Consider the following 27,208-nt stretch of genomic DNA (forward strand, 5'->3'; position numbering starts at 1 on the left):
AACTTCTAGACCAGTGATTCCCAAAGTGGTCTATATAGACCCCCAGGGGTCTACGAAGACCTCCAAGGGATCTACGAAAGTAAAAAAATAAATTGGGGGTCCATGAGATGCCCACGGGGGTCTACGATAACAGATTTCATTTAAGCTCATTTAATGTTCACATTCCACTAATGTAATTATTGCATACACTAATATATGATTTGTACATTCATAAATCCTTTAAATATTTATTCTGCTATTCAAATGAAAAATTGTAATCTATTTCAATACTTATTTAAATAGCTTAATTTTGTCTACATGTAACTAATATTTAGAACAAAAAAAAAAGAAATGTAGACAGTACAGCATTAATTATTTAAAAATAAAATTGGGATTCATTCCTTCCTTGTCGAACAAGCCTAAGTGACTTTTTTATGACGATATGAACCAGGTTCGCTGGAAGATCATCTGAGACAATGCTACCCTGACAAAAATAAAGATTTTAAAAACTTTCGAACACTCAAAGTTCAAAATAGACCCGCAAAATCATAGTTCGACATCATATAGAGAAGATGGTGGTTTGTGAGAGTCTTACAAGATTTCTTTTCTTATAGCAAAATACGGAAAAACGCAAAGGTCAAACATTGATTTTACCAGCCGTTTTGCACAAACCTACATTTGTTATTAATAAAAGAATTTCTTTTTAAGCAACAATACAGTTCAAGGTCGCTTCGGTGACATGAGTTATAAAATTAAAAGCTTCTTATGTAAATCTTTACAAGATACAGTTTGGTCTGACAAGGTGTAGCGCTGTGTGCTACAAACTGTCTAATGGTCACCATCTCATCTCATCTATGCCTGTAGTCCCTTCTGGGCATAGGTTACCAACCAGCTTCCTCCAGGCATCTCGGTTCTGGGCGAGTCTCTCCAACTGTCGCCACGTCTTGCCCATCTGCTTCCAGATCGCAGAGACCTGGTGAACCACCATCACCACCATGAAAAAAATCCAGCAATCCATCAATACCTGCCTGATGAAAATTCTTATGATCCGCTGGCCAGACAAGATTTTGAATGAGGAACTGTGGCAAAGAAGCCCACTGAAGTAGATATCCTTCAGAGACGCTGGAGATGGATAGTTCACACCCTTCGCAAGCCTGCATCCAACATAACAAGGCGAGCCCTAACCTGGAACCCCCAAGGAAAGAGAAAGAGAAATACTGGCGCTATTGGTCACCGTCTCCTTTATATTTCCTTAGGGTTGACCAACGAGACCATTCCCATGTTTGGGTATAGTAGCAAGGCAGCAGAGGTTTGAATTCAGTTTTCCTTCTGCTAGGTGGGTAGCAAGCCAAGGCTAATGAGCCCTTCCTGCTTGAAGTTTACTGGTTTAGGCTCCAGTTACTCGCCTTTGACCCATCTCCTGTTAATGAAAACAGTTCAGCAGATTCAACATTTGAGCCACACGTGAAAGATCAAGAAATACAAGAGAAACTGCTCTATGCGAAACCTTTTACAATGATACTTAAGGCATATTAATTAATTAATTAATTAATTAATTAATATTTAATGTTGGAAAGACTACTTCATAGAACGAAAAATTCGTATAATAAACATAATATCCTAAGTTGTGTAGTTTTAAATTACTTTTTCACTCCTCAACTCACTACAGTTAGAAATTTGTTTAAAAAATGTTTATGAATTTGCAAAAATGTGCAAGTTGAGCAGGGGGTCTACCGAAAACAGGAAAACATGGCAAGGGGTCTACGAGACAAAAAAGTTTGGGAACCACTGTTCTAGACAATTGTGTTTCGTTATTTATTTATCAGGAAAGTTTTTTTTTGTTGTTTTTTTCTACAATCTGACATTTAGAGTTTTGATCTTGCTTAGTATGTCTTCATTCCTTTGACTTACGAATATAAATTACATTTGCATTTTATTGAAATGTTATCGGCTTTGAAGGTATAAAGAGACATTGAAATGCCACGACAGAAAGTGATAATGTCAAATATATTGTAGCAAGGTTGGAATTTCATCATGATGCCACATATTCATTTCAAAGATACATTATATGGCTAACTGTCTGATTTGTAAACCATTCGGCAGTTGAATTGATATGTATATATATATATATCACTATCTGATCTTTTAATTTGAAAATGCATTATACATAGTGGGAATCATTTATTTGATTTGAGCAAAGAAATTGAGCAAGATTTTGCATTTTTATTCACAAAGCTGATATTAGAGAGGTTTAAATATTTAACAACACTATTACTAAATTTAACTAAATTCATGTCAAAGGGAGGTAATGAAAAAAAAAGTTACTTTGTACATAAATAAATAAAGAAATCTATATTATAAGCGCAATTACCCTGACTGATTGATTAATTGATACATCTTTAATTCCCCCACTTGCTGAGGACGAAAAACTAAGAAAATGCGCGCGCGTGTGTGTGTGGGTGAGTGACTCAGTGATGGCTTACTCTTTATTCATTTTATTTCAACTCCCTTACTCTCTGTCTCTCTCTCTCTCTCTATTTATCTTGACAAGATCTATATCTCTCGCGCTCCCTTTATATCAATCAATCAATCAATCAATCGTCATCTATCTATCTATCTATCTATCTATCTATCTATCTATCTATCTATCTATCTATCTGTCTGTCTGCCTGCCTGCCTATCTATCTATCTATCTATCTATCTATCTATCTATCTATCTATCTATCTATCTATCTATCTAATCTAATCTATCTATCTATCTATATTTTTGTTTTATTCTGTTCTCCGCTCTTTTTATGTTTTCACCCTCTGTCTCTTTCTCTTGCGTTCTCTTTAGTCTCTCATATCTGTTTTATTTTTTTCATTTTCTTTCTCTCTTTCTATAACCGCCTCTCTGCCTATATTTCTATTGTAATGAAATGTAGGCAATTCTATACAAAGTCAATTCGTTATTTTATTTTAGATCTATTCTTGTTTTGTTTTTTTCAATCTCCTTCTATTTATTCATCTCAGTGAATTTCTTCACTACTACATTGACCTCTAGCACTTAACATTTGAAACAATTTATCCACCACTACATCGACCTCTAGCACTTAACCTTTGAAACAATTCATCCACCACTACATCGACCTCTAGCACATAACCTTTGAAACAATTCATCCACTACTACATCGACCTCTGGCACTAAACCTTTGAAACAATTCATCCACCACTACATCGACCACTAGCACTAAATCTTTGAAACAATTCATCCACCACTACATCGACCTCTAGCACTAAACCTTTGAAACAATTCATCCGCCACTACATCGACCTCTAGCACTAAACCTTTGAAACAATTCATCCCCCACTACATCGACCTCTAGCACTAAACCTTTGAAACCATCCACCACTACATCGACCTCTAGCACTAAACCTTTGAAACATTTCATCCACCACTACATCGACCACTAGCACTAAATCTTTGAAACAATTCATCCACCACTACATCGACCTCTAGCACTAAACCTTTGAAACAATTCATCCGCCACTACATCGACCTCTAGCACTAAACCTTTGAAACAATTCATCCCCCACTACATCGACCTCTAGCACTAAACCTTTGAAACCATCCACCACTACATCGACCTCTAGCACTAAACCTTTGAAACATTTCATCCACCACTACATCGACCTCTAGCACTAAACCTTTGAAACCATCCACCACTACATCGACCTCTAGCACTAAACCTTTGAAACAATTCATCCACTACTACATCGACCTCTAGCACTAAACCTTTGAAACAATTCATCCACCACTACATCGACCTCTAGCACTTAACCTTTGAAACAATTCATCCACCACTACATCGACCTCTAGTACATAACCTTTGAAACAATTCATCCACAACTACATCGACCTCTAGCACTAAACCTTTGAAACCATCCACCACTACATCGACCTCTAGCACTAAACCTTTGAAACAATTCATCCACTACTACATCGACCTCTAGCACTAAACCTTTGAAACAATTCATCCACCACTACATCGACCTCTAGCACTTAACCTTTGAAACAATTCATCCACCACTACATCGACCTCTAGTACATAACCTTAGAAACAATTCATCCACCACTACATCGACCTCTAGCACTAAACCTTTGAAACAATTCATCCACCACTACATCGACCTCTAGTACATAACCTTTGAAACAATTCATCCACCACTACATTGACCTCTAGCACATAACCTTTGAAACAATTCATCCACCACTACATCGACCTCTAGTACATAACCTTTGAAACAATTCATCCACCACTACATCGACCTCTAGCACTTAACATTTGAAGCAATTTATCCACCACTACATCGACCTCTAGCACATAACCTTTGAAACAATTCATCCACCACTACATCGATCTCTAGCACATAACCTTTGAAACATTCATCCACCACTACATCGACTTCTAGTACATAACCTTTGAAACAATTCATCCACCACTACATCGACCTCTAGCACTTAACATTTGAAGCAATTTATCCACCACTACATCGACCTCTAGCACATAACCTTTGAAACAATTCATCCACCACTACATCGACAACTAGCACTTAACCTTTGAAACAATTTATCCACCACTACATCGACCTCTAGCACTTAACATTTGAAGCAATTTATCCACCACTACATCAACCTCTAGCACAGCGATGCCCAAAGTACGGCCCGCGGGCCAGAACCGGCCCGCGATGGGGTTCCATCCGGCCCACCGAAACGTCGGCACAAAAAGTAGAAAATCCTCCCCCCTTAAAAATAGTTGTAAATGTATCTTTACCTTCGTTAGGGCCCTCACTTTTTTCTGTGATGGATTGATACCATGACCTTTAACGAGTGTGCGATTATGAGTTTATGAAATGGAAATCTGAATGTAGAATCTCCCAGGAAAAGTGAATGGATCTTTTTTGTGGAACATGATAATAAGCCAACATATTTGTTTTGTAAAGAAAGTCTCCAGGGCTGTTTCAAACAAAAACAACATATACAGCGGCATTGTAAAACAAATATGAAGGCTTTCTTGGTTTGAGCCGCGTCTAAAAGGTTGGTTAAACTACGCCTAGAGATTGGAGGACCGAGGAGAATATTTGCCGAAAAGAGACAAGAAAATAAGTTGGTGGTAAAGGTAGCTGCAATGTTGCTCACATTTAAGTAGAAAAATGAAACCATTTTAAGACGCGTAAAAATGATAGACTTTAACTATCCTATTAATTAATGTAAGTACTAGATCCAATAGTTTCAAATAGTTTCAGGTGAATTTTGATTTCATTTTTCGTACCTTTTTGTTGATGTGGCCCGCGACACGCGTTTCGAAAGTTAAAATGGCCCGCAGGTCGAATAAGGTTGAGCATCCCTGCTCTAGCACATAACCTTTGAAACAATTCATCCGCCACTACATCAACCTCTAGCACATAACCTTTGAAACAATTTATCCACCACTACATCGACCTCTAGTACATAACCTTTGAAACAATTCATCCACCACTACATCGACAACTAGCACTTAACCTTTGAAACAATTTATCCACCACTACATCGACCTCTAGCACATAACCTTTGAAACAATTTATCCACCACTACATCGACAACTAGCACTTAACCTTTGAAACAATTCATCCACCACTACATCGGCCTATAACAATAACCTTTGAAACAATTCATCCGCCACTACATCAACCTATAAGCCTTGAAAAAAAAAATAAATACCGGAAGTTAGAAAAAAAAAAGCGAATAAACTATTAAGAAATGTCTTCAAGCGGAAAAAAAATTCTGTGACAATTTTTTTCCAGTTAAACATCAAGGCTGCTGGAGGCTATGTCCATTGAGAAACGGAAATTCCTTTTTTTTTTTTTTTCAGGACAATAGTTATGTAAGTGCGTGTCCATACTCGTGACCTTTGGAGAAGAAATGAGAGAGAATGAGAGAAAAAGCGAGGCTTATTGAGAGAGAATTCAGAGATAGAAAAATTTATTTTTTTGTAAAGAAAGAGATATTTTACGATTGAGACAGAGGCTTATTGAGACAGAGGCTTATTTAGACAGAAATAGACGTGGTACTGAAAGAAAGAGAATTGAGAGAGAGAGAGAGAGAGAGAGAGAGAGAGAGACAGGAGCTGAAAGAGAAAACGAGGAGAGTTAGGGAAAGTAGTAAAAAAAAAAAAAAAGAGCCAAACCAAAGTGAAACAACTCTTTATGGATAGATGAACACATATGATAGAATTCACATTCCAAAATTAAAAAAAAAATAGCCTTACAAAAATAGCGTATATTAACTGTATCAATGGACCTCATTCACCAATCTTAAAAAAAAACATTGAGTCACTTGCTTCTCCATCTCTTCTATACAAATTACGATCTAATTTTAATTAACAATGTTTATCACGTGACAGTTTTTTTTATTTTTATCAATATTATCACGTGACCGTTCGTTTTGGTGAATGAGGTCCATCAGTTTGTATCAGTCATGTGATTACATTTGCAACTAGCCTCAAACGAGAATCTATAAAGGGGGCTAATTCAGCTTATACTACTACTTCAGTCAAGTACTATTTCTTTCCCCTGTTTAAGATAGCAAACAAAATAATTTATTACTAATAGTGAATTAACTAATTGTTGTTTTTTTTTTGTTTTTGTTTTTTTTAAATGATTCTTGTGTCTTGATATGTAAAAGAAATAATTTTGCCAAGTTTCAGCTTGATCCGAGATTTTGTGTCGCAGAAATAACGTGTGCATATTTTGGCCAGACAGACACAAAGACAGTGAGTTGATATAAGCTTTAAAAAAAAACACGGACTAGGATACAAAAGAAAAAACGAAGCGAGAGAGAGAGAGAGAGAGAGAGAGACATAAAAAGAGGGGGTAGAGAGAAAGAGGGAAAGAGGCAAGGGCGGAGAAAAAATAAAACTAGGATTAAATCTGTTCTCTTGCGTGAGATTTCCATTGGATTTCCATATTAAACTCTTATGGAAAATGTCAAGGAAATGTAAACACAAATACGCTCTAGAATTAAATAATAAATGTTTCAGAGTGTACAGGAAAGAAAACCAACTATACCTTTTTGAACCAACTCTGTGAAGGGAAAGAGAGAGATAGAGAGGGAGACAGAGAGGGAGGGAGAGAGGGAGGGAGGAGTAGAAAGGGAGAGAGAAAAGGAGGGAGAGAGCGAAGGAATTGGCAGGGTAGAATATTGCTATTAACATCGCTTGTGACAAATGCGTTGTCGCTTGGCGTGAATCATTCACTACAAACATCAAGGGGTCAGTTATTTCTTAAGAGTATAAATTTAGATATGAACATCTATTTAAAGTAAAAGCCTTTTTGGTAGGCTAAAACGTCAAAACATTAAACTTTTCGTTCCGACGAGCTGAAAATTCGCGATCTAAGATTTGGAGGTAGGATGTGGTGACTGAGTGGTTCAACGCTTGGTTTCCAAACCGAGGCTTCTTGGGTTCTAATCTCAACGATGACTTGGATTATGAATTTTGGAAATTTTTTCGGACTCACATGGATGTCTAGCATAAGTTGAGAAATTAAAACGGTTTGTCGTTGTGCTGGCCACATTACACCTTCGTTAACCGACAGGAGTACTTTATTTAGTACTACAATTAAACCTTAACCTGCGCTCATTAAGTGGAACATATCAATATGTTGCTTAGGACAAACGCATACGGCGAAAAGAAAATCTAAATAGACCACCTGCGGACAATGGTTAAACTTGCCCTGGATGTGGAAAAATATGTAGGTCACAGCTGGCACTGCGCAGCCACGGGAAATACTGCATTCCTCAACAGTCTTCGGACTCGTAGACTAGCCTTATATATATATAATTCTTTCATCGAATCATTTTTAAGCTTACTCTGAATAGGTGATATACTTGAAGTATTACTCTGAGTACAACCAGATTAGTAGAAATTAAAAAAAAAAGTAAATGTTGGTTAGACCACAGTGACCTTAATTCCCTCTCCAGATTATATTTCAAAGATTTGGATTCAGATATGTTAGTCTGTTGAGTATATTGATGCACTGAAAAAAAGAAAAAGAAGTGCATTACTTGTTTTAACAAGGTAGCTTGGGGGGGGGATGAGGCTAATGGAAACATCCCCATCCCCGACTTCCGGAACAGACGAGCGCAAGAAATGGAAGCTTTCTCACGCAAACGGAAACAGGAAACTGGACATAAGTAGGTTTTACTTCAAGGGTGTCTGTGGACTTAGCAAATGTTGTTGACAGTACATGCTAGACCCCCTCCCCCCCCCCCCCAAAAAAAAAAAAAACAACTTAGCGGTCACTACCGAGGCGTTAATGTAAATAAAACTGTCTTTAGATTTAGATTCTTTCGATTCTCTGTTCTTTAAAGTACTTGTCAATGATATAGGATTAGGTCTTATCTTATTAGTACGTGTCAATGAAATAGGATTAGGTCTAAAAGTACTTGTCGATGACCCACGGTTAACGAGAGTGTCATGTGGTCAGCACAAAGAGCAACCGTCTTTAGTTTTCCCCAACTAATTTCAGGTACCAATAAGGGCTGGATGGACTCACAGGCGCTCTAAGGATCCCGAAATAAAAATCCCAGTCTTCACCAGGATTCGAACACGGGACCTCTTTTGTTTTCGGAACAAAAGCGCCTTACCACTCAACAACCGCGCTGATATATTTTAAATTGGCATCAAGTTATCTTCTAAAGATATGCCGAACTAGTTTTCCAAGTTACATCAAACTATCTTCCAATTATACATTGAACTATAGCCAGAAGATAAACCGAATTATAATCCATGGATAAAGGGAACAATGTTCCAAAGAGAAGCCAAACCACGTCTGTTATCTGCAAGATAATCTCAGAATAATACATTAACACATCTCCTAAAAACAGGCAAATATATCCAGTACTTTTGTTTTGGGACTTGCAGAAAATGTGAAGAGTTTCTTAATTCCATGCAATCTGAAGACACTTTGTTCTTTACTACATACGAACAAGATGACCTAGTGCAAGATGCATACTCGGAAGAATTTCGGGAAACCGGAAATTGAAAAGAGTTAACAAGTATAATTCTTCCATCTTGCATCTTTATACAACTGAAAAAAGTGTGTGACTGATGTAATAGATTTACCATAGTTAATTACGTTTAAGTTTGAACCAAATTACGACTAACTGTTATCACAGCCATTGCTTCGTATTTAGTTTCATTTTGGCACCAGGAAATCTAATACTAAATTTCTGTATTTTTCTAGGTACCGGTAAACAAAAAAATATGGCCGGCCAAAGTTTTCACTTGTGCTCGCTTCTTGAAACGTTTGCCCATCATTGATCTATACTAGTGTTTCCCAAAATGGGGTACGCGTACCCTCAGGGGTACGGGAAGACTTTGGAGGGGTACGCGTTGCACCTTATTAAAAATGCTGTTGTTTTTTAAAATATCCATGTATTATGTTCTGTTAATCAATTAAAGTGTGGTGGGAACGGGGCGAGGGGTATTACAAAAATTATATAAGGAGTACACATAGGTCAAAAGTTTGGGAAACACTGATCTATACAATCAAATATTAAGATATGCTTCTTTCTGTCCCAAAGATACGCAGAGTATCGCTCTACACCCAAAAAACATAACTCACTTTTTCCCAGAATTCCAAACTTAATTTTGTTACAAATACGCGGTCACCATGACCTATATTCATCAAGACTGTGCATTAAATTTTCTGTTTCCACACACAAATAAAAAAAAAAAAACTAAGCTTTAAACACGAAACAATTTTTTATTTTGCAAAGAATTACGACGAGTGTAGCTCCATTAAGCTTTCAAAATGCGCAAGAATCTCGACAAGGCCACACCATGATGTAATCACTAAAATGAATGAGCCAGCGACGTTTTCAATTAAAGGTTTTAACGAATCGACGTTGAAATCCATGCCCTACATTTCTCATACCTCCCTCCTCATCCTCATATTTGGCTAGCATACAAACAAACAACAACAAACAAACAAAAAACAAGAAAAACAAAGTTTCACTTAATAGAATCTCAAATGACACGGAGTATCGATCACACCTAGAGAAATAGAAAAGTCTAGAAGAGTGATTCATTATGCATTAGAAAAGGTTAGCGACCATACGAGACAGACTTTCAACGTGACAGAAATAGTGACGTAATTTCTTATTGAAGCTGTAGCAAGACCAATCGTTATAGAGTATAGAGCCTTGAGCACTGACCTGCAACGTCGCAACCAGCGGACAGTTTAGACCAATAGCTCGTTTCCACGTCACAGGTCTGAACAACGTGGCAACGGGCTATTAATCTCCAAGGAGTACATTGCACCGAGCCAAGGAGCACAGTGTATCGAGCTAAGGAGTACATTGCACCGAGCCAAGGAGTGCATTGTACCGAGCCAAGGAGTACATTGTACCGAGCCAAGGAGTACATTGTACCGAGCCAAGGAGTACATTGTATCAAGCCAAGGAGTACATTGTACCGAGCCAAGGAGTACATTGTATCAAGCCAAGGAGTACATTGTATCAAGCCAAGGAGTACATTGTACCGAGCCAAGGAGCACATTATATCGAGCCAAGGAGCACATTATATCGAGCCAAGGAGCACATTATATCGAGCCAAGGAGTGCATTGTACCGAGCCAAGGAGTACATTGTACCGAGCCAAGGAGTACATTGTATCGAGCCAAGGAGTACATTGTATCAAGCCAAGGAGTACATTGTACCGAGCCAAGGAGTACATTGTATCAAGCCAAGGAGTACATTGTATCAAGCCAAGGAGTACATTGTACCGAGCCAAGGAGCACATTATATCAAGCCAAGGAGTACATTGTACCGAGCCAAGGAGTACATTGTACCGAGCCAAGGAGCACATTATATCGAGCCAAGGAGCACATTATATCGAGCCAAGGAGCACATTATATCGAGCCAAGGAGTACATTGTACCGAGCCAAGGAGTACATTGTACCGAGCCAAGGAGTACATTGTACCGAGCCAAGGAGAACATTATACCGAGCCAAGGAGAACATTATATCGAGCCAAGGAGTACATTGCACCGAGCCAAGAAGCACATTGTATCGAGCCAAGGAGTACATTGCGCCGAGTTCAATGCTTATACCATGGAGTATGCACCCCTTCCCCTTTATATCTAAATACTAATCACCATCTTCTTTTAATATTCCTCCCATTTATCAAAGACCGGCAAGACTCGCAAAGACATTTAAGCGGGGGACAGTTCTAAAGCAAAGAAAGCGAGGCAAACTAAAGAAAGACCGCACCACAAAGAAGAGAAGAAACATGATTAATACAGCAATTGGACCCCATGTTCACCTGCTAACTACTGTCAAACAACGCAAACTTGAATTGTATGTCCATATCACAAAGTCCTCAGGTCCACTTGCAAAGACCTTTCTTCAGGGAACAGTTACCGGGAAAAAGATGAAGAGGCAGACAGAGAAAGCGAAAGAATGGACGGGCCTGTCATTAGAAGAAATTTTATATAGGCCAAAGAAAGGGAGGAATGGAGAAAGACGGTAAACAGATCTTGTGTGATGCCCCAACGGTTCAACAGACAAAGGGATAGGTGAAGACTAAAGAAGAAATTAGAAGAGAACATTAAGGAATGGGCAGGCCTGCCAATGGAAGAGACTGAGGAGTGGAAAGAAACGGTAGACTGTTTTGTTTTGTAGTTGTTCAAAGGACCGAAAGAGACAGGTGAAAGGGAATCACTAAACCAGATACCAAATTAAAACATATCAGGGACTCATCACGACAATTAAAAAAAACAAAAAACTTTCAAAAATCTTAATCTTGGTTCGTTAAAGACTTTCAAGACCTGGAGTCTACGCGGGAAACTGGGTTTAAAACTGATGTTGAATCGTTTGGAAGAGTACACTGACATTGTTTTTGTTGACATTTCAGCTAAATCCCCACGCGCGTGCTTTTGTAAACGCTTTGCAGAATTTATGCATTATGGAAATGCGCGTGTAAAAAAATAAAATAAAATAAAATGTATTCCCAAGGGATAAAAATTCCAAAGCTATTATCGCATTAATATTTTAGGTCCAGATTCAGAGTTTATTTATTTGTAAGAAATGAACTGGAATTGTGCGTGTGTGTGTGTGTGTGTGTGTGTGTGCGTGTATGTTTGTTGGTAAGAAACGAAGAAACTGAACTTAAGAAAAAGAAAGACAACTCTTTGCTATGAAATTGATTTTTTTTTTTGTATTCGGGTAGAGTGAGCAGATTGAGAATGAAGTGATTTAATTTCGATTATTTCCCTTGCATGTGTCCCTCTGCTGGGTCAGCTTGACAACATTTTTACATATCAGGAATGAAATCAATCCATGATAGCTGGGAGGGGGGAGGGCGGCCGAGGGCATGAAAACCATTTGAATCTTCAATCCATTCGTTGCACAGAAATCTTTTGACGGCAAATTTTTACCAAGGGTAACTCAGAAAGCAATGAATTTGGTCTAATCGAAGGAACTCTAGAGAGGGATAAGATATTCCCCTAGTCTGATTCAAGGAACTCTAGAGAGGGACAGACATTCACCTTAGTCTCTTCCAACCTCCTACGAGGGACTAGGTAATATTGACAAATGGCTAAAATGTGGCCAAATCGGTGAGTTAATTGAACACATAATGACAGGATTTCCAGATTTGTCAGAATCTTACTACCTATGTCGCCACAATCAAGTGGCACCAGGTCTTGACACAAGATAAAGAATTAAGATCTCTAACTACAAATACTGATCACAACCAATTACTTGCTATACTGGGATAAACCTGTTTCGACTGATAAGACAATGGATTTCAAATGTACTGTTTGTTGACCAAAAGAAACAAAAAAACAAAATTGTTATAGACATCGCTGAACCATCATCTCACATAATTAAAAAAAACAACAACTATAAATGAAAAACAAACAGAATATAAAAACTAGGGCGCGGGGGCATGACCTTTTTAGGGTCCCCTGCATTTAGACATTCGGCATCATGACATGAGATAATGTGCTTAATAAATATATGTTTAAATTCCAATCGGTACAGTATATAAGTAAAATTAACAAACAATTAATCATAATTAATCATACGCCTCTTTCCTTGAATAATACCTTTGTTTATTGGCGAGAAAATACACTTGTGGCAAATTACAATTCATCGTGCTTTCTGTGCAGCAAAGACATCTATTATATGGCTCCTTCAATCTCGGAAGACAAAAAATGGAGTCACAGACTTTGGTTTCCCCCATTTGTTTTTTACAAAGCTTATATCAACCTTCTCTGTTTGTCTGTCTGGTAAAAAGTTTGAACATGTTTTTCATCCTATGTCTTATTCTCGGATCTAATTAAACCTTTGCACAATTATTCATTAAACCTGACAATGGGAATAAATGCTACTTAATGAGAGCTGTGGATGTATGTATGGATTTAATCCCATTGTCACTCTTGACGCGTTTCTTCTTCCAATTCATATTATCGGATCAAGTTTAAAATGTTGCATAATTATTCATTGTCCATGATTATACACGAATCAATCCAAAAATTAACAAATCGATTAATCATTTAGTACTAATGAATTAATTTTGTTTTATTTAACAGAAAGAGCTAAACCCTGTAATTTTCTGAAAATGGCAGTAATTAGCGTTCTTTCCCTTAGATTAAGCTTTTTTCTATTTCTTGTTTTTCCAGTCATGACATGCTTGAAGACAGCCTGAGAGAGTCCGGAATGAACTTTACACACTCTTTGACATTTAGATGACTATGAAATTGGTAAGCCTATTAATGGAACACATGCAAATTTTAACTACAAAGTACCGGTACCTAATTAAAAAAAAATTCTAATAAAAGTTTAATAACTAGGCCTATATATAATAAAATATAATAATAATTTGAGGCTTTTATATAGCGCTACTTTTATGCTTTTATTAGCTATGGTTTAATCTCATTTGTGGACCAGTGGGGGGAGGGGGTTTCTGGAAGAAGGTTTTCCGTGCTGCCTTTGGGTGCTCAGTAAACATATCTCTGCTTGAGTCAGGTGTCGAACCTCGAGCTCCCTTCATAGGTAGCCAAGTCAAGCCAAGTTCAAGCGTACTTGGCCTCTCGACCACGCTTCCTACTATATATGTTTAAGCATACATTTAGTTATTTAAATTTTTTTATAAATAATTTTAGTGATGACAGAAAAAGAGAATTGTGAAATGTCAGATAGCTGTAGGTATTATATCACTTTCTTTCTCATAGACTGACCACGGACCATGGCAAAATATACAGGTCGCCACTGGGTCTCCGTTAATTGTCGCGTGAAATACTGCAACCATCCTCAATCATCGGTCTCTGTAAAGTGCCTTCTCATACTTTTGATGGCACACATTTCTGCGCGGCACTACAAACAGTCACTCTCATGTAAACAAAAGCACCGTATAGCACTGGTTCTATCAATTTACTGGACTCTTTTGTTTGTTCTGCAGATAACAGGATTTAGATTTAGCAGATCAACATAGAATCAGGGACCAAAACCCAGAAATATTACAAAATGTTTGGCTAGTTATCAATAAACCAAATCATTCTTAAATGGACAAGAAAAGAAGAAGCGGCAACAAAAAGGGTAAAGATCTAAATGTATAATCTACATACATGAAGCCATTATTCTAGATATATAAAGTTATATTGTCATTTCCGTCTAACAAACACCCCCTATTTTCTGATATTAGCGAATACCCCACAATCTTTGTTTTAAAAAGGGCCTTTATTTTGATAGCTTTGACGAGACTAGTTTATTGTTTTTGTTTATACTTCATTTCTTTATATAGTTCAGACACAGTTAGTTTCGTTTACTCTGAAAAACAAGGGTTTTACACGGGTTCAAAGAACACTGGTAGGACGATGCCATTTTTTTTCTTCTAGGACGGAAGGAGGGTAGGTCCGGGGTGAAGGAGATTTTTTTTTTTTTAGATTTAGGTACCAAATAAACAAGACATATCTAAAATTCTTCTAAATAGGCCGTAAAACACATACATGTCATAACCTTTTAGTAAATAGGGGGTGTTGACTAATATTGGTTTATTATTATCAATGACACTAACGAACGCTAGATCTACCCTTTTTTTTTTTACACTATTTTATTACAATTTAGCCACTCATCACTAATGCTCTACAAATGTAAAAAATAAAAAAAAACGTAGAGGGAGTTACAATAAGGCTACAGTCAGTGAGCAGAGTGGGCGGGCTAGACAAGCGGGGGGTCGAGCAGTTTTTTTTTTATTTGGGTCAACTAGACCTAGGTAGGCTACAGTACACAGTATAGGTAAAATTAGTGTCTAATGGCCTTGCTGTGGCGTCCGTTATAAACAGAGAAGGAAGCATTCGAGAGTGGGCGGAAAAGTTACACTGACCTGTCTGTCTTTGGTTAATGTAAAAAGAAATTAATATAAAAAAAAAAGAAAATTAAAAATAGTAACATTTTTTAAATACAATAACTATACACTAATAATAATACAATAACTCGCTAGCACACTGAGAGTGTTCACTAAGCTACAAAAACGGAGGAAAGGTTTCGTTAATGTCAGCGCTGGACCTCATCGAACTGACCCTCTTTGACATCATATTTTATAGTAACTATACGTAGCATAACAAAACAACATATCTATTTGTATTGTCAAATGGATGACGAGTTTATAGATGTTTGCAGTTTTTTTTTCCTAGGACTAACCATTACGGAGCTATACGAATTCAAACGTGAAAATTGCAGCGGCAGGGCTTAACGTGTTCGATCGACAGAAATGACCAGAGATCTATCTAGACTAGGTTTAGATATGTCTGTAGATCATGAGTAGATCTATACTTTTAGTCTGCATAGGCTACTTAGACCTAGATCACACTGTGAGACAAGATGTCGCCACTGACAGCAAACCTCAGCGTCGACAGGGCCGGGCCTTACAAATGGGGGGGGGGCCCAACATAGATAGTCTTATCAACATTTATTATACAGCATGCATAGTAAGCAAATCAAACGCAATAGGAGACAGTGGCTAATTAAATTTACTTCAGTCGTATGATACACTAAATATGTTAACCCTTTAAGTTCTACATCTTTAAAAGCCATGATAGTGATTTGCTAAATTTAAATTACGGGGCCCGGGAGGGCTCATTTGGGAGAAATCGGTCAAGTCGGTGTAAAGCCGGCCCTGTTCAGCGACCTTGGTTCTTATATCTTAGTAGTCCAGTTTAGATTGCGTTCAGTATAAAGTCTAGACTTTGATTTTTAAAAATTAGTTTCTCAAGTTCAGAAATGAAGATTTTTACATTTCAGCCCAATCCATCTGAAGAACTGCAGTCTGGGGAATATAAGTAGGTAATGGAAGGGGAATAAATATAGAAAGGAAGTGAAATAGACGAAGAAATGGAATGAGAATAGACGTAGGAATAGAATGGAAATAGACGTGGGAATAGAATGGAAATAGACGTAGAGATGGAAGGGGCATAGACATAGGAATGGAATGGGAATAGACGTAGGAATGGAATGGAAATAGAAGTAGGGAATAGAATGGAAATAGACGTAGGAATGGAATGGAAATAGAAGTAGGGAATAGAATGGAAATAGACGTAGGGATGGAATGGAAATAGAAGTAGGGAATAGAATGGAAATTGACGTAGGAATGGAATGGGAATAAATGTAGGGATGGAATGGGAATAGAAGTAGGGAATAGAATGGAAATAGACGTAGGAATGGAAGGGAAATAGACGTAGGAATGGAATGGAAATAGACGTAGGAATGGAAGGGAAATAGACGTAGGAATGGAATGGAAATAGACGTAGGAATGGAAGGGAAATAGACGTAGGAATGGAATGGAAATAGACGTAGGAATGGAATGGAAATAGACGTAGGAATGGAAGGGAAATAGACGTAGGAATGGAATGGAAATAGACGTAGGAATGGAATGGAAATAGACGTAGGAATGGAAGGGAAATAGACGTAGGAATGGAATGGAAATAGACGTAGGAATGGAATGGGAATAGACGTAGGAATTGAATGGGAATAGACGTAAGAATGGAATGGAAATAGACGTAGGAATGGAAGGGGAATAGCAGTAGACAGTTTTTGAGCTCTGAGCCACCGTGATGATAGCCCCGTTACGCGTAATGCACTTCCAAACAGCCGCCATGGTATCAGTTTGGGACAACGTCCTGAGCTCTATAACAAGAGACATTAATCGTAATTACTACACTGCTTCGGGCCTAATGAAATAATATATTAATACATTCTGAACAAGTGAAACAGATTTAGTCGAGGGTAATAAATAATGCCAAATATCAGTTTTACAGTAATCATAAGTAGGAAAGAATGTATTCTCTGGCATTGATGACATTTGTTTAAAGAAAAAAAAATCAGGTATAGTCACGCTTTAAGGGGACAACATTAATCGCGTTTTTGTTTTTTTATTACAGTGTGGAGATGTCTTTAATTATGTTTCCACTACCAATAATCAAACAGCTAGTATTTTTTTCCCAAAGATGCACATAAACTGTTGAATTTCTAGGAAAAGTCGTTAGAGCCGTTTTCGAAATGCGTGTCCGGGTTACACGTTTTAGATTACACCCATAAAAAGTTTGCAAGATAATAAGAAGAATTGTAATCATCACTTAAGTCATACAGTGAGTGTAAAACTGAGGAGCTGGGGATCAAATCCCGATTTTAAATCTAAAACATTTTAACAGAGAAAACAAGTTTATTACAAGATATATCCTCTCTTTCACCTGCTTAAGACATTCTGTAATTGAAAAGAAATAAAGCGATGAGTTTTGTTTACTGAGTACCTAAAGGAAGCGCGAAACCTTCTCTCAAATACCTTCTAGACCCAATCTGTCTTCAGAAGAGTTAGTCCATAGAGCATATACCATTCTTATAATATTACATTTTTATATAAAGGGGAAGACTTAGCATATAATTAGCAATAGTAACATCTCATACTGAGAGTCATATTATTCCTACTTTTTTCTGTTTAAGATTGCCCATCTTGTGAGAGTCTCCAAACTGACCAAGAAGTTCAAATAGAGGGAAGAAACTTCAAGTTCACTAAAATACTCAACGCCTCGATCTACCATTTTTATCGAGAGAAGCTCAAGCTGATAGAGAGACGATCTGAAGCTGTTCAGACCATCAGCTTGTCAGCCGAGACTTTTGGACGGTTTTTGAACAGGGTCAGATGGAATTATGACGACTTTAACAAATTATGGAGAATCAACATCATTTTTGAACTCTGGGAAGCTGCCAGAGCTTTGCAGAATGCAGATCTCATTCAAAATATCGAAAGTAAAGTTTGCAAGATGATTAACGAGAAACATGCTGAGGCAATCTGTGCAAAGGCCAGACTCTACCAGTCAAAGTTAGTTCTCAACAAAATTAAAATATTTCTTCAACACCGGTTTATAACGGCAGAGAAAATGCATCTGTACTGTATCTTAACGTTCAAAGACTTTCTTAGCATCATAGAAGAAGATCTTATAAGTGTGGACACCGAGGACGTTCTTCTGAGGTCGATCTTTCATTGGGCTGAACATTTTGAAAAACAAGAAGGATATTCAGAAGCAAGCGAGGACGACCAGGACCAGCAACGTCGGAAAAAGAGGAAGCTGGAAAGTGATGCGCCCCGCAAAGATGACGAGCTGGTGGAAGACAAATGCTCCAAGCTCTCTCAATTGTTAAGAGCCACAAGATATGGTTTAGCAAGCATTGAGTGTCTTGAGGAGCTCTCTAAACATCCTATGTGTGAGGATGACGAAGAAGCCAAGCTGGTCATAACTAAAGCCATCAACTACAAGCTAGATAGAAACACGCACGGATATTGGCCTCCATACGCGTATCCCAGAAACCCTCGGTATTTCAGACACGTAGGTGTACTAGCTGACAAAGATCAAGTCAGCTTTTTAATTCTCGAAAGCATGAAATTTCATTGGAGTAGACTTCCCAGATGTCCACTTCATAATATAATAACAAATGTCACTGTGTTTGACAACGAGCTCTATGTCATAAACAGCACAGGCCTTGAAAGTTTGCTCTTTGTTTATAGAAACAAAGAGTGGAAATTTGTTCTGGATCTTCCCAATAAGAACTTACTTGTTCTGGCTAAAGGAAGTGGCATTTACGTCATAGACGGCACAAGCAGCAGCGTGAAATGTGTGTCGCCGAGAGAGACTCCAGTTCTTCACAGCGAGATCAAGTTCCCTGACATGATGAGAAATCCAGAGAGTGCTTTAGACTTTGACAAAAGTATCTTGATTTTCTGTTCCACTGACTCTGATGAAAAGTCTGCAGTGTTTTGTTTAGACGTGCCAGAACATAAATGGACTGACTGTGGACATCTAGATTGTTCAGCTAAAAATTTGGTTGGTTTTAGAAATGAAACAAATTACTTTATCTTACAAAGTGACGGGACGGTAAGGCAAGTGCTGAGGAATCAAGATGATGACTTTGTATTTACAATGATAAAACGACTGTGGTCGATTCAAAGCGCTTTACGGGGCGCCTTTATCTACAGTGATATTCTGTACGTATTTTCAAATACTCCCATGGAGAATTCATGTCTTCGAGGAGTATCCGGCTTGTTTTGGCGGACGGAGTATTGGTATCAGGAACAAGAGGCGTCCAACTTTGTTCAGTTTTTTATGCCCACTAATGACATATGCCGGGCAGATAGTATATCTGAAACCGATTCCGAGGATGAAGAATCAACATAATGCATTGAGATTGTAATAACTTTTGATACAATTCATTCTATGACTATTAGAATAGTAAATAGGCACAGCAGAGACTGTGATTTCAACACCTCGTTTTTTTTTTTAGTTAGTATGAACGATTTTAAGAAATAGTCGGAAGAAAATGAGCACAAGACTAAAATATTGAATTGAGGTTAGGGCTTGTCGGTAGTGGGTGAAGGGAAGAGCGGAATCATCCCAGGACAAGAAAACAACTTTGAGAAGTCGATAGATATTCAGCTCAAGATACGACGACATTCAATGGTGAAAATCACATTGAGCAAACAATACTTACAAATTGTAACTGTTGTCTTTGCGTGGATGTTTTGTTTGTTTGTTTGCTAAGTCAAACATTTCTTTATTTAGGACAGAACAGTTGTGTAAAAGTTGTACAGCTTGTCAAGCAGTGTACGCTAAATAATAAAATGAAATTCAAGTTTGAAATAAATGTTAGTATTTTTAATGTAAAAAAATGTCAGCACACTTAATAACTTCTTTGGTAACTTCAATCATTATAGTTTACCTTTTTCTGTCTCTCTCTCTCTGTTTCTGCCTGTCTCTTTCTCTGTCTTCTCTGTCTCTCTCTCTCTCTCTCTGTCTCTGCCTGTCTCTCTCTCTCTCTCTGTCTCTGCCTGTCTCTCTCTGTCTTTCTCAGACTCTCTCTCTGTCTCAATCTCTGTCTCACTCAGTCTCTCTCTGTCTCTCTCTGTCTCCTGTCTCACTCTTTGTCTCTCTTTGTCTCTCTCTCTCTCTGCCTCTCTCTGTCTCTTTCTGTCTCTCTGTCTCTTTCTGTCTCATTCTCTTCTGTCTCTCTTTGTCTGTCTGTCTCTCGGTCTCTCTCTCATTTTTTAGATAAATATAAGTTTTTACCTCCCCTGTTACTATTATATCATAAAATAAGTGTTATAAAAATAGTGTAATATAATCTCATAATCTTATATTCGCTATGTAAACGAGAGACTTTCTAATTTAATGCCCAGCCTTATGATACACTCTCATATCACCGTTTCCTCTTGTCCTAATAAATAAAGCATTGTTTCGTTTCTTGTTTTGTTTCGTTCACGATCTTAATTTTAATAATGAAACTAATAAACCTCTAGCCCGAAAGCAACCAGCGCTGAATCGTGCCCGCGGCACACCGTCACCCCAGTCGGGAGCCCTTTGCAAAGTTAGTCAGTTCAGCTCGTAAGAAAGGTCACACAGACGGTAGCGTCAAAACTACTTTTTTTGTTCTCAGGGAAGACGTTTCTTATCACAAAAGGAGAATCCGAAAACAGTTACGTCATTGACTGTAGAGATTTATTTTATTCAGCGAGACTTCTTATGGATCTGTGTTCTAATAAAGAATAAAGTCAATGTTAATTTCCGAGTAGTAAGTCTAACCTCTGAGGAAATGGAGAAAGACAGATTCTTCCAAGCTTTGTGAGAGGGAATTTAAACAAACATTCCGAAGACCGAGCACCTAGATCTATATATTAAAATGGAGATTTTTATGCTCGATTTGGTACGATATGGAGGTCGAAACGTGGTCAACGCAAAACAATGACGTCCTCGTATAGCTTGGCGCCACACCTTCATGAAGGACATCAGAGCGGCGAACACAAGGGGGCTGCAGACGTTGCCAGTGGCCGATCTCCATGGAGAGTACTTGCTGACCAATACATCAAGAGAGAAAGAGAGCGATAAAGAGAAACAAAGAATGAGGGAGAAAGAAAGTCGAGCGAAAGAGAGATGAAGGAAAGAGAAAAGAGAAAGAGAGGAGAGAAAAAGAAGAAAGAGAGGAGAGAAAGAAAGATGAGAGAAAGAGAGAGGGCGGATAGAAAGAGGAGAGCCTATTATGTCAACCCTAGCCTAACAAAAACAGTGGCTAGAATCATTTCCTTTGTTTACACATTTTAACAAAGTTTATATCAGGCCTGTCTGGTACAAGGTTTGTACACGTCATTTCTCCCACACTCATTCTCAGATAAGTTGAATCTTTTCAATTACACGACATAAACAAGACATGAATCAATAAAATTAAATTAACCACTTATTTACTGGTAATTAATTACTTTGTTTGATACCAACAAGGGAAATTAATCCTTCAGTATTCACAGATACGATAAATTCATTGGCTTTCGTCCCATGAGATAATTAATCACTTTCTTCCGCACCCATTCTCGCATCAAGTAGAAACTTTAAGCTTTGATCTATTGTAACTTATAAGCAAGATTCAATTAAAAAAAAAAGATTCAATAAAAAAAATTAACCAATCAGTCCATTAATTATTTCTAATTAATTCTTTCGTTTCTTATCGAATAAGCACAAGAACTTGTACATTATTTAGAAATATAGTTGTAAGTACAGAGTTCTTTCCCTTAGATAATTACTCTGTGTACTAATGACCTTGTTGTGACAGGAAACACATGTAGAGCTATGTACAAAGAAATGACTGCTCCACAGGTAGAGCTATGTAAAAAGAAATGACTGCTCCACATGTAGAGCTATGTACAAAGAAATGACTGCTCCACATGTAGAGCTATGTACAAAGAAATGACTGCTCCACATGTAGAGCTATGTACAAAGAAATGACTGCGCCACATGTAGAGCTATGTACAAAGAAATGACTGCGCCACATGTAGAGCTATGTACAAAGAAATGACTGCTCCACATGTAGAGCTATGTACAAAGAAATGACTGCGCCACATGTAGAGCTATGTACAAAGAAATGACTGCGCCACAGGTAGAGCTATGTACAAAGAAATGACTGCGCCACAGGTAGAGCTATGTACAAAGAAATGACTGCGCCACATGTAGAGCTATGTACAAAGAAATGACTGCGCCACAGGTAGAGCTATGTACAAAGAAATGACTGCGCCACATGTAGAGCTATGTACAAAGAAATGACTGCGCCACAGGTAGAGCTATGTACAAAGAAATGACTGCGCCACAGGTAGAGCTATGTACAAAGAAATGACTGCGCCACATGTAGAGCTATGTACAAAGAAATGACTGCGCCACAGGTAGAGCTATGTACAAAGAAATGACTGCGCCACATGTAGAGCTATGTACAAATAAATGACTGCACCACATGTAGAGCTATGTACAAAGAAATGACTGCGCCACATGTAGAGCTATGTACAAAGAAGCGAGTACGCCAAATAAAGTGTCTAGCATCGATGTCCTCCACCGCAAAGAACTAAGAACGTGAAACATTATCTTAGTATCTTATTAACAGACGTTACCTTTAAATTACCGCCTTAACTAAATAAATGTCATACGCCCATCTCTATGTAGACACTAGGCCCACTTTTATGAACATATTTGAAGGCTCCACTCTATACGGCAGTGCTTAACAACTGAAGAAAACAACCGTGTATTTTTCCTTGGCACAGTCTAGAACTTGCATCTCAGCAGCCAAAAAATCTGGCTAGAAGAAGAAGAAATAGCCAAGAAAGTGCGCATGTCTGTTGTTTTTTGTTTCTGACGTTCTTTCAAAGTTAAAGATTATTATATTCAAGCTCAAACATCTAGCGTAACGGCGCGGGTTGGTGTGGGGCAGGGTTTGAGGCACTGGCCCATCAAGACAACAAGCCTTAGAACATACAACACGACCAGGCGGCCACTGATTCCTACAGATCGTTTTCTTTGTGAGAGTAGTCTTTCTTGTGCGCAGCTCTAGAAATAGTCAAACTAGAGAGACATCGCACCGTGTAAAACTTGCACTATCAGAAGATAGTCTTATAAATAGTTTTTAAATACATCTATGATTTGCTTCTTTTAAAACTATCAGTTATATCTAGATCTAGATTTAATTAGTTTACATTTAGCACATCTACCAAAACACTTTTGTAATAAGTAATACGAAAAAGAGAATCTAAATCAAGTTAGATGCAAAGACCATTCTCATTCTTGAATGGACAAAACGAAAAGTGTCAACCTTACAGGTACATTCAATGTGTATATCTTATTTTAGACTTTGATATTTCAAGTTCAAGATGGAAACTATTTTAAATCTAAATTAAGCTAGACTTTTCTCACAGCTCACCTCACCTATATCTTGGTCTGTTGGACCGTTGGGGCACCACACAAGATCCGCTAACCGTGTTTCTCCATTCAGCTCTGTTATTTGCCTTGGATAGAGTTTCGTTCACTGACATGCCTGTCCATTTTTCGATGTTGTCTTCCCATCGCTTCCTCTGTCTTCATCTTCTTCTTCCTGGTATTGTTCCCTGAAGGAAGGTCTTTGCAAGCACTGAGTCCCTTGTGATGTGGTGATGCTGAATTCTAGTAGATCCAATTGGTTCTCAAATGTGTATCCCGAGGCCTTCGGGATAGCTCTCCGGCTGTCTCTTTCAGAAGAAGGGTGCTGGCAGGTAGCTATCGTTTGTAAAATGTTTTGTTTCTTTGGCCAATGGTTAACGAGAAGCGTGTCATGTGACCAGCACTGCGATAACCGGACTCAGGGACGCTCTAAAAATTCCAAAATTAAAATCTCAATCTCAGGTTCGGAAGCCAAGCTCTTTACCACTCACCGTAGAGTTAGTGCTTTATTTGTATTTATTATTTAATTAACATCTGCAATAAAATGTAAACAAAAAAAAACAGTAATGAAACCTCAAAATGTTTGCTCCACATTTCTTGACTAATTTTTATTACAAGCCAAATATGACTCGCGGCTTGCGGGCCTTGATTGAATTTGGATCAATGTCAAACATGTCTATATTCCTTTAACATTTTTTTATTAATTTTAATACTTGCAACCAGTATAATATGTACATAGTATGTTCTTCACTTATTTTGAAAATATTTAAACAAATATATACTAAATGTTTTGTTCTATTTATTTCAGCGTGTGATTCGTGTGAGAGTCATGAGACTGAATTGCTCATACAATTAGAAGGAACACGTATTGAGCTCACTAAGACAATGACTTCGGCTATCTACCACTTTCTCAATCCAATGATTGAGAGAAACCCCAAAGATATCCGAGTCATCAATCTTTCAGCCCAAACGTTTGCAGAGTTCCTGGACACGATCAAGTCCAACTATCGCAATCTTAATAACCTGTCGACTCTACAAACCATTTTAAAACTCTGGGACACTGTCTTCGTTCTGCAGATTCCCGAACTAATCGCAATCTGTGAGAGGAAGGTTTGCCACAGAATGACCGAGGCCGCTTTTGAGGCCATCTATGTTAGGGCCAATCGTTACCAGTCGCATGCCGTTCTCTACAAAGCTCGACGCTTTCTCAAACACTTGTCTGTAAAAGCGGACAAAATGCGTCTGTTAAGTATTTTAACTTTCAGAGACTTTCTGAGCATAATTAAAGACGATTGTTTACGAGTAAAAAGTGAGGACATTGTTTTGAGGTCAATTTTCCTATGGGCTGAAAAACTGGACAAACAAGAAGGAGGTTCTGGAGCAAACGAGGATGACCAGCAGTGTCCGAAGAGAAGAAAACTGGACAGTAATGTGCCCTGCAAGGAAGAGAATGAGTTAAATGAAAACACTTCTGAGCTCTCTCAGCTGATAAGAGCCTCAAGGTATGGGTTAGCGAGCATTGAATGTCTTCAAGAGTTCTCCAAACATCATTTGTGTGAGAGAGACAAAGAAGCGAAACTCGTTATAACTGAGGCCATCAACTATAAGCTAGACAGAAATACTCATGGATACTGGCCTCCATTCGCATATCCTAGAAACTCCGGTCTTTTCTGCCTCGTGGGTGTATTAGCTGACAAAGATCAAGTCAGTGTTTTAACTCTGGAACCCATTGAAACAGACATTGGCAGCTGGATGAGGTTTCGCAGATGTCACTTACATACACAAATCACAAATTTAACTGTGTTTGACAACGAGCTCTATGTTATAAGCAGCACGGGCTTTGAAAGTTTGATCTTTGTTTATAGAAACACGAGATGGAATTTTGTTTTGGATCTTCCAAATAAAGACTTCATTGTCATTTCAAAAGGAAACTTGATCTACGTCATAGACGGCACAAGCAGCAGCGTGAAATGTGTGTCACCGAGAGAGACTCCAGTTCTTCACAGCGAGATCAAGTTCCCTGACATGATGAAAAATCCAGAGAGTGCTTTAGACTTTGACAAAGGTATCTTGATTTTCTGTTCCACTGACTCTGATGAAAGGTCGTCAGTGGTTAATTTAGACGTACCTGAGCATAAATGGACTGACGGTGTATTTCTAAAAGGTTCAGCTAAAAATTTGGTTGGTTTCAGAAAAGAAACAAATTACTTTATCTTACAAAGAGACGGATCAATCAGCCAAGTGTTGAGGAAACAAGATGACAGCATTGACTTTATCTTCATTCAACGTCTGTGGTCTATTCAAAGCGCTCTACGTGGTGCCTTCATCTACAGGGACATTCTTTACATCTTTTCCAATACACCTTCGAAGAATCTATATCTTAATGGGGCATTCGGTTTGTTTTGGAAGTTGGAGTATTGGTATCAGGAACAAGAGGCGTGTACGTTTCTACAGTTTTCCATTCTTACGGATGATGTTTTAAGGACAGAAGATGAATCTGATTCAGATTCCGAGGAAGACGAAGACGAAGACTAAGTTTCTAATGCGATAAATAGAACGTAGCTAGAGTTATAAGCCAAAAGAGTGTTTGAAAGATAAAAGAGTAATTGGGAAAGTTCACAAAAAATCAGCAAACGCCTAAAATGTTGCAGCGAAATTTGTCATTTTTATTTTTTTTTAAAGTTGCCAACATTGCTTGTTAATGAATAGCAAAAGTTAATATCACATGACTAACAAACTACCTAAAGACATTTCCTTTATTTGCTCGTGCTCTTGCCTGGTCAACAAGAGAAAATTGAACATAGTATATCGTGGTCATTGCGGGTTTTTTTTTATTGATACATTTTAGCTAGTAATGCATGATTTTGATAATAAAATGTATACATTACATCTCTTTTTTTTTATTTCGAAACGTTGGGCAATCCTTTTTAAAAGACTTAATTGTGGTACTGCAAATAATAATAATTTTATTTATAAAGCGCTGTTAAGAAACAAAACACTGTGATAACATTACTAGCACAAATAGGAGAGCTAAAATGACAAACTAATCTAAAAAAGTTTTAAACAGGTAAGTCTTAATGTTCTTCTTGAAAGTAGTGTAGCATGTTGTCTGTCTGAGATCAATGGGGAGTGAGTTCCATATCCTTGGTCCGTGCACTGAAAAAGCTTGCAGACCTAGCTTTTGAGGGGAGAAATGTAGCACCACTAGAAGCCTGGAGTCCATTGAGCGCAGGGCTCTCTGAGGGACATATGGAGTGATCAGTTCGCTAAAATACAAGGGCATTTCTTTGTTATAGATACACTGATGACAAAGTGTGGTCACCTTGTAGTCGATTCTCGCTTTCACAGGAAACCAATGGAGCGTGCCCAAGAGCAAAGTAGCATAATCTCGTCTTGTTTTTCTAAGGACTATTCGTGCGGCGTTGTTCTGACTAC

General features: G+C 38.0%; 3 protein-coding genes across 3 annotated transcripts in view; 2 read left to right on the forward strand and 1 right to left on the reverse strand.

Moving 5' to 3' along the window:
* Positions 1-27,208, reverse strand: part of LOC106062356 (uncharacterized) — a 124,889-nt gene that overhangs the window by 18,942 nt on the left and 78,739 nt on the right. The gene's annotated exons all lie outside the window — the stretch shown is intronic.
* On the forward strand, positions 14,457-20,195 carry LOC129922171 (uncharacterized). Its single transcript, XM_056007083.1, has 2 exons — positions 14,457-14,600; positions 18,000-20,195. The coding sequence occupies exons 1-2, from the start codon at positions 14,567-14,569 to the stop codon at positions 19,727-19,729; spliced, it is 1,764 nt and encodes a 587-aa protein (XP_055863058.1). The 5' UTR covers positions 14,457-14,566; the 3' UTR covers positions 19,730-20,195.
* On the forward strand, positions 23,474-26,662 carry LOC106069287 (uncharacterized). Its single transcript, XM_013228907.2, has 2 exons — positions 23,474-23,676; positions 24,582-26,662. The coding sequence occupies exons 1-2, from the start codon at positions 23,646-23,648 to the stop codon at positions 26,306-26,308; spliced, it is 1,758 nt and encodes a 585-aa protein (XP_013084361.2). The 5' UTR covers positions 23,474-23,645; the 3' UTR covers positions 26,309-26,662.

This window comes from Biomphalaria glabrata, chromosome 12 (genome assembly GCF_947242115.1).
Source record: "Biomphalaria glabrata chromosome 12, xgBioGlab47.1, whole genome shotgun sequence".
Lineage (NCBI taxonomy): Eukaryota > Metazoa > Mollusca > Gastropoda > Planorbidae > Biomphalaria > Biomphalaria glabrata.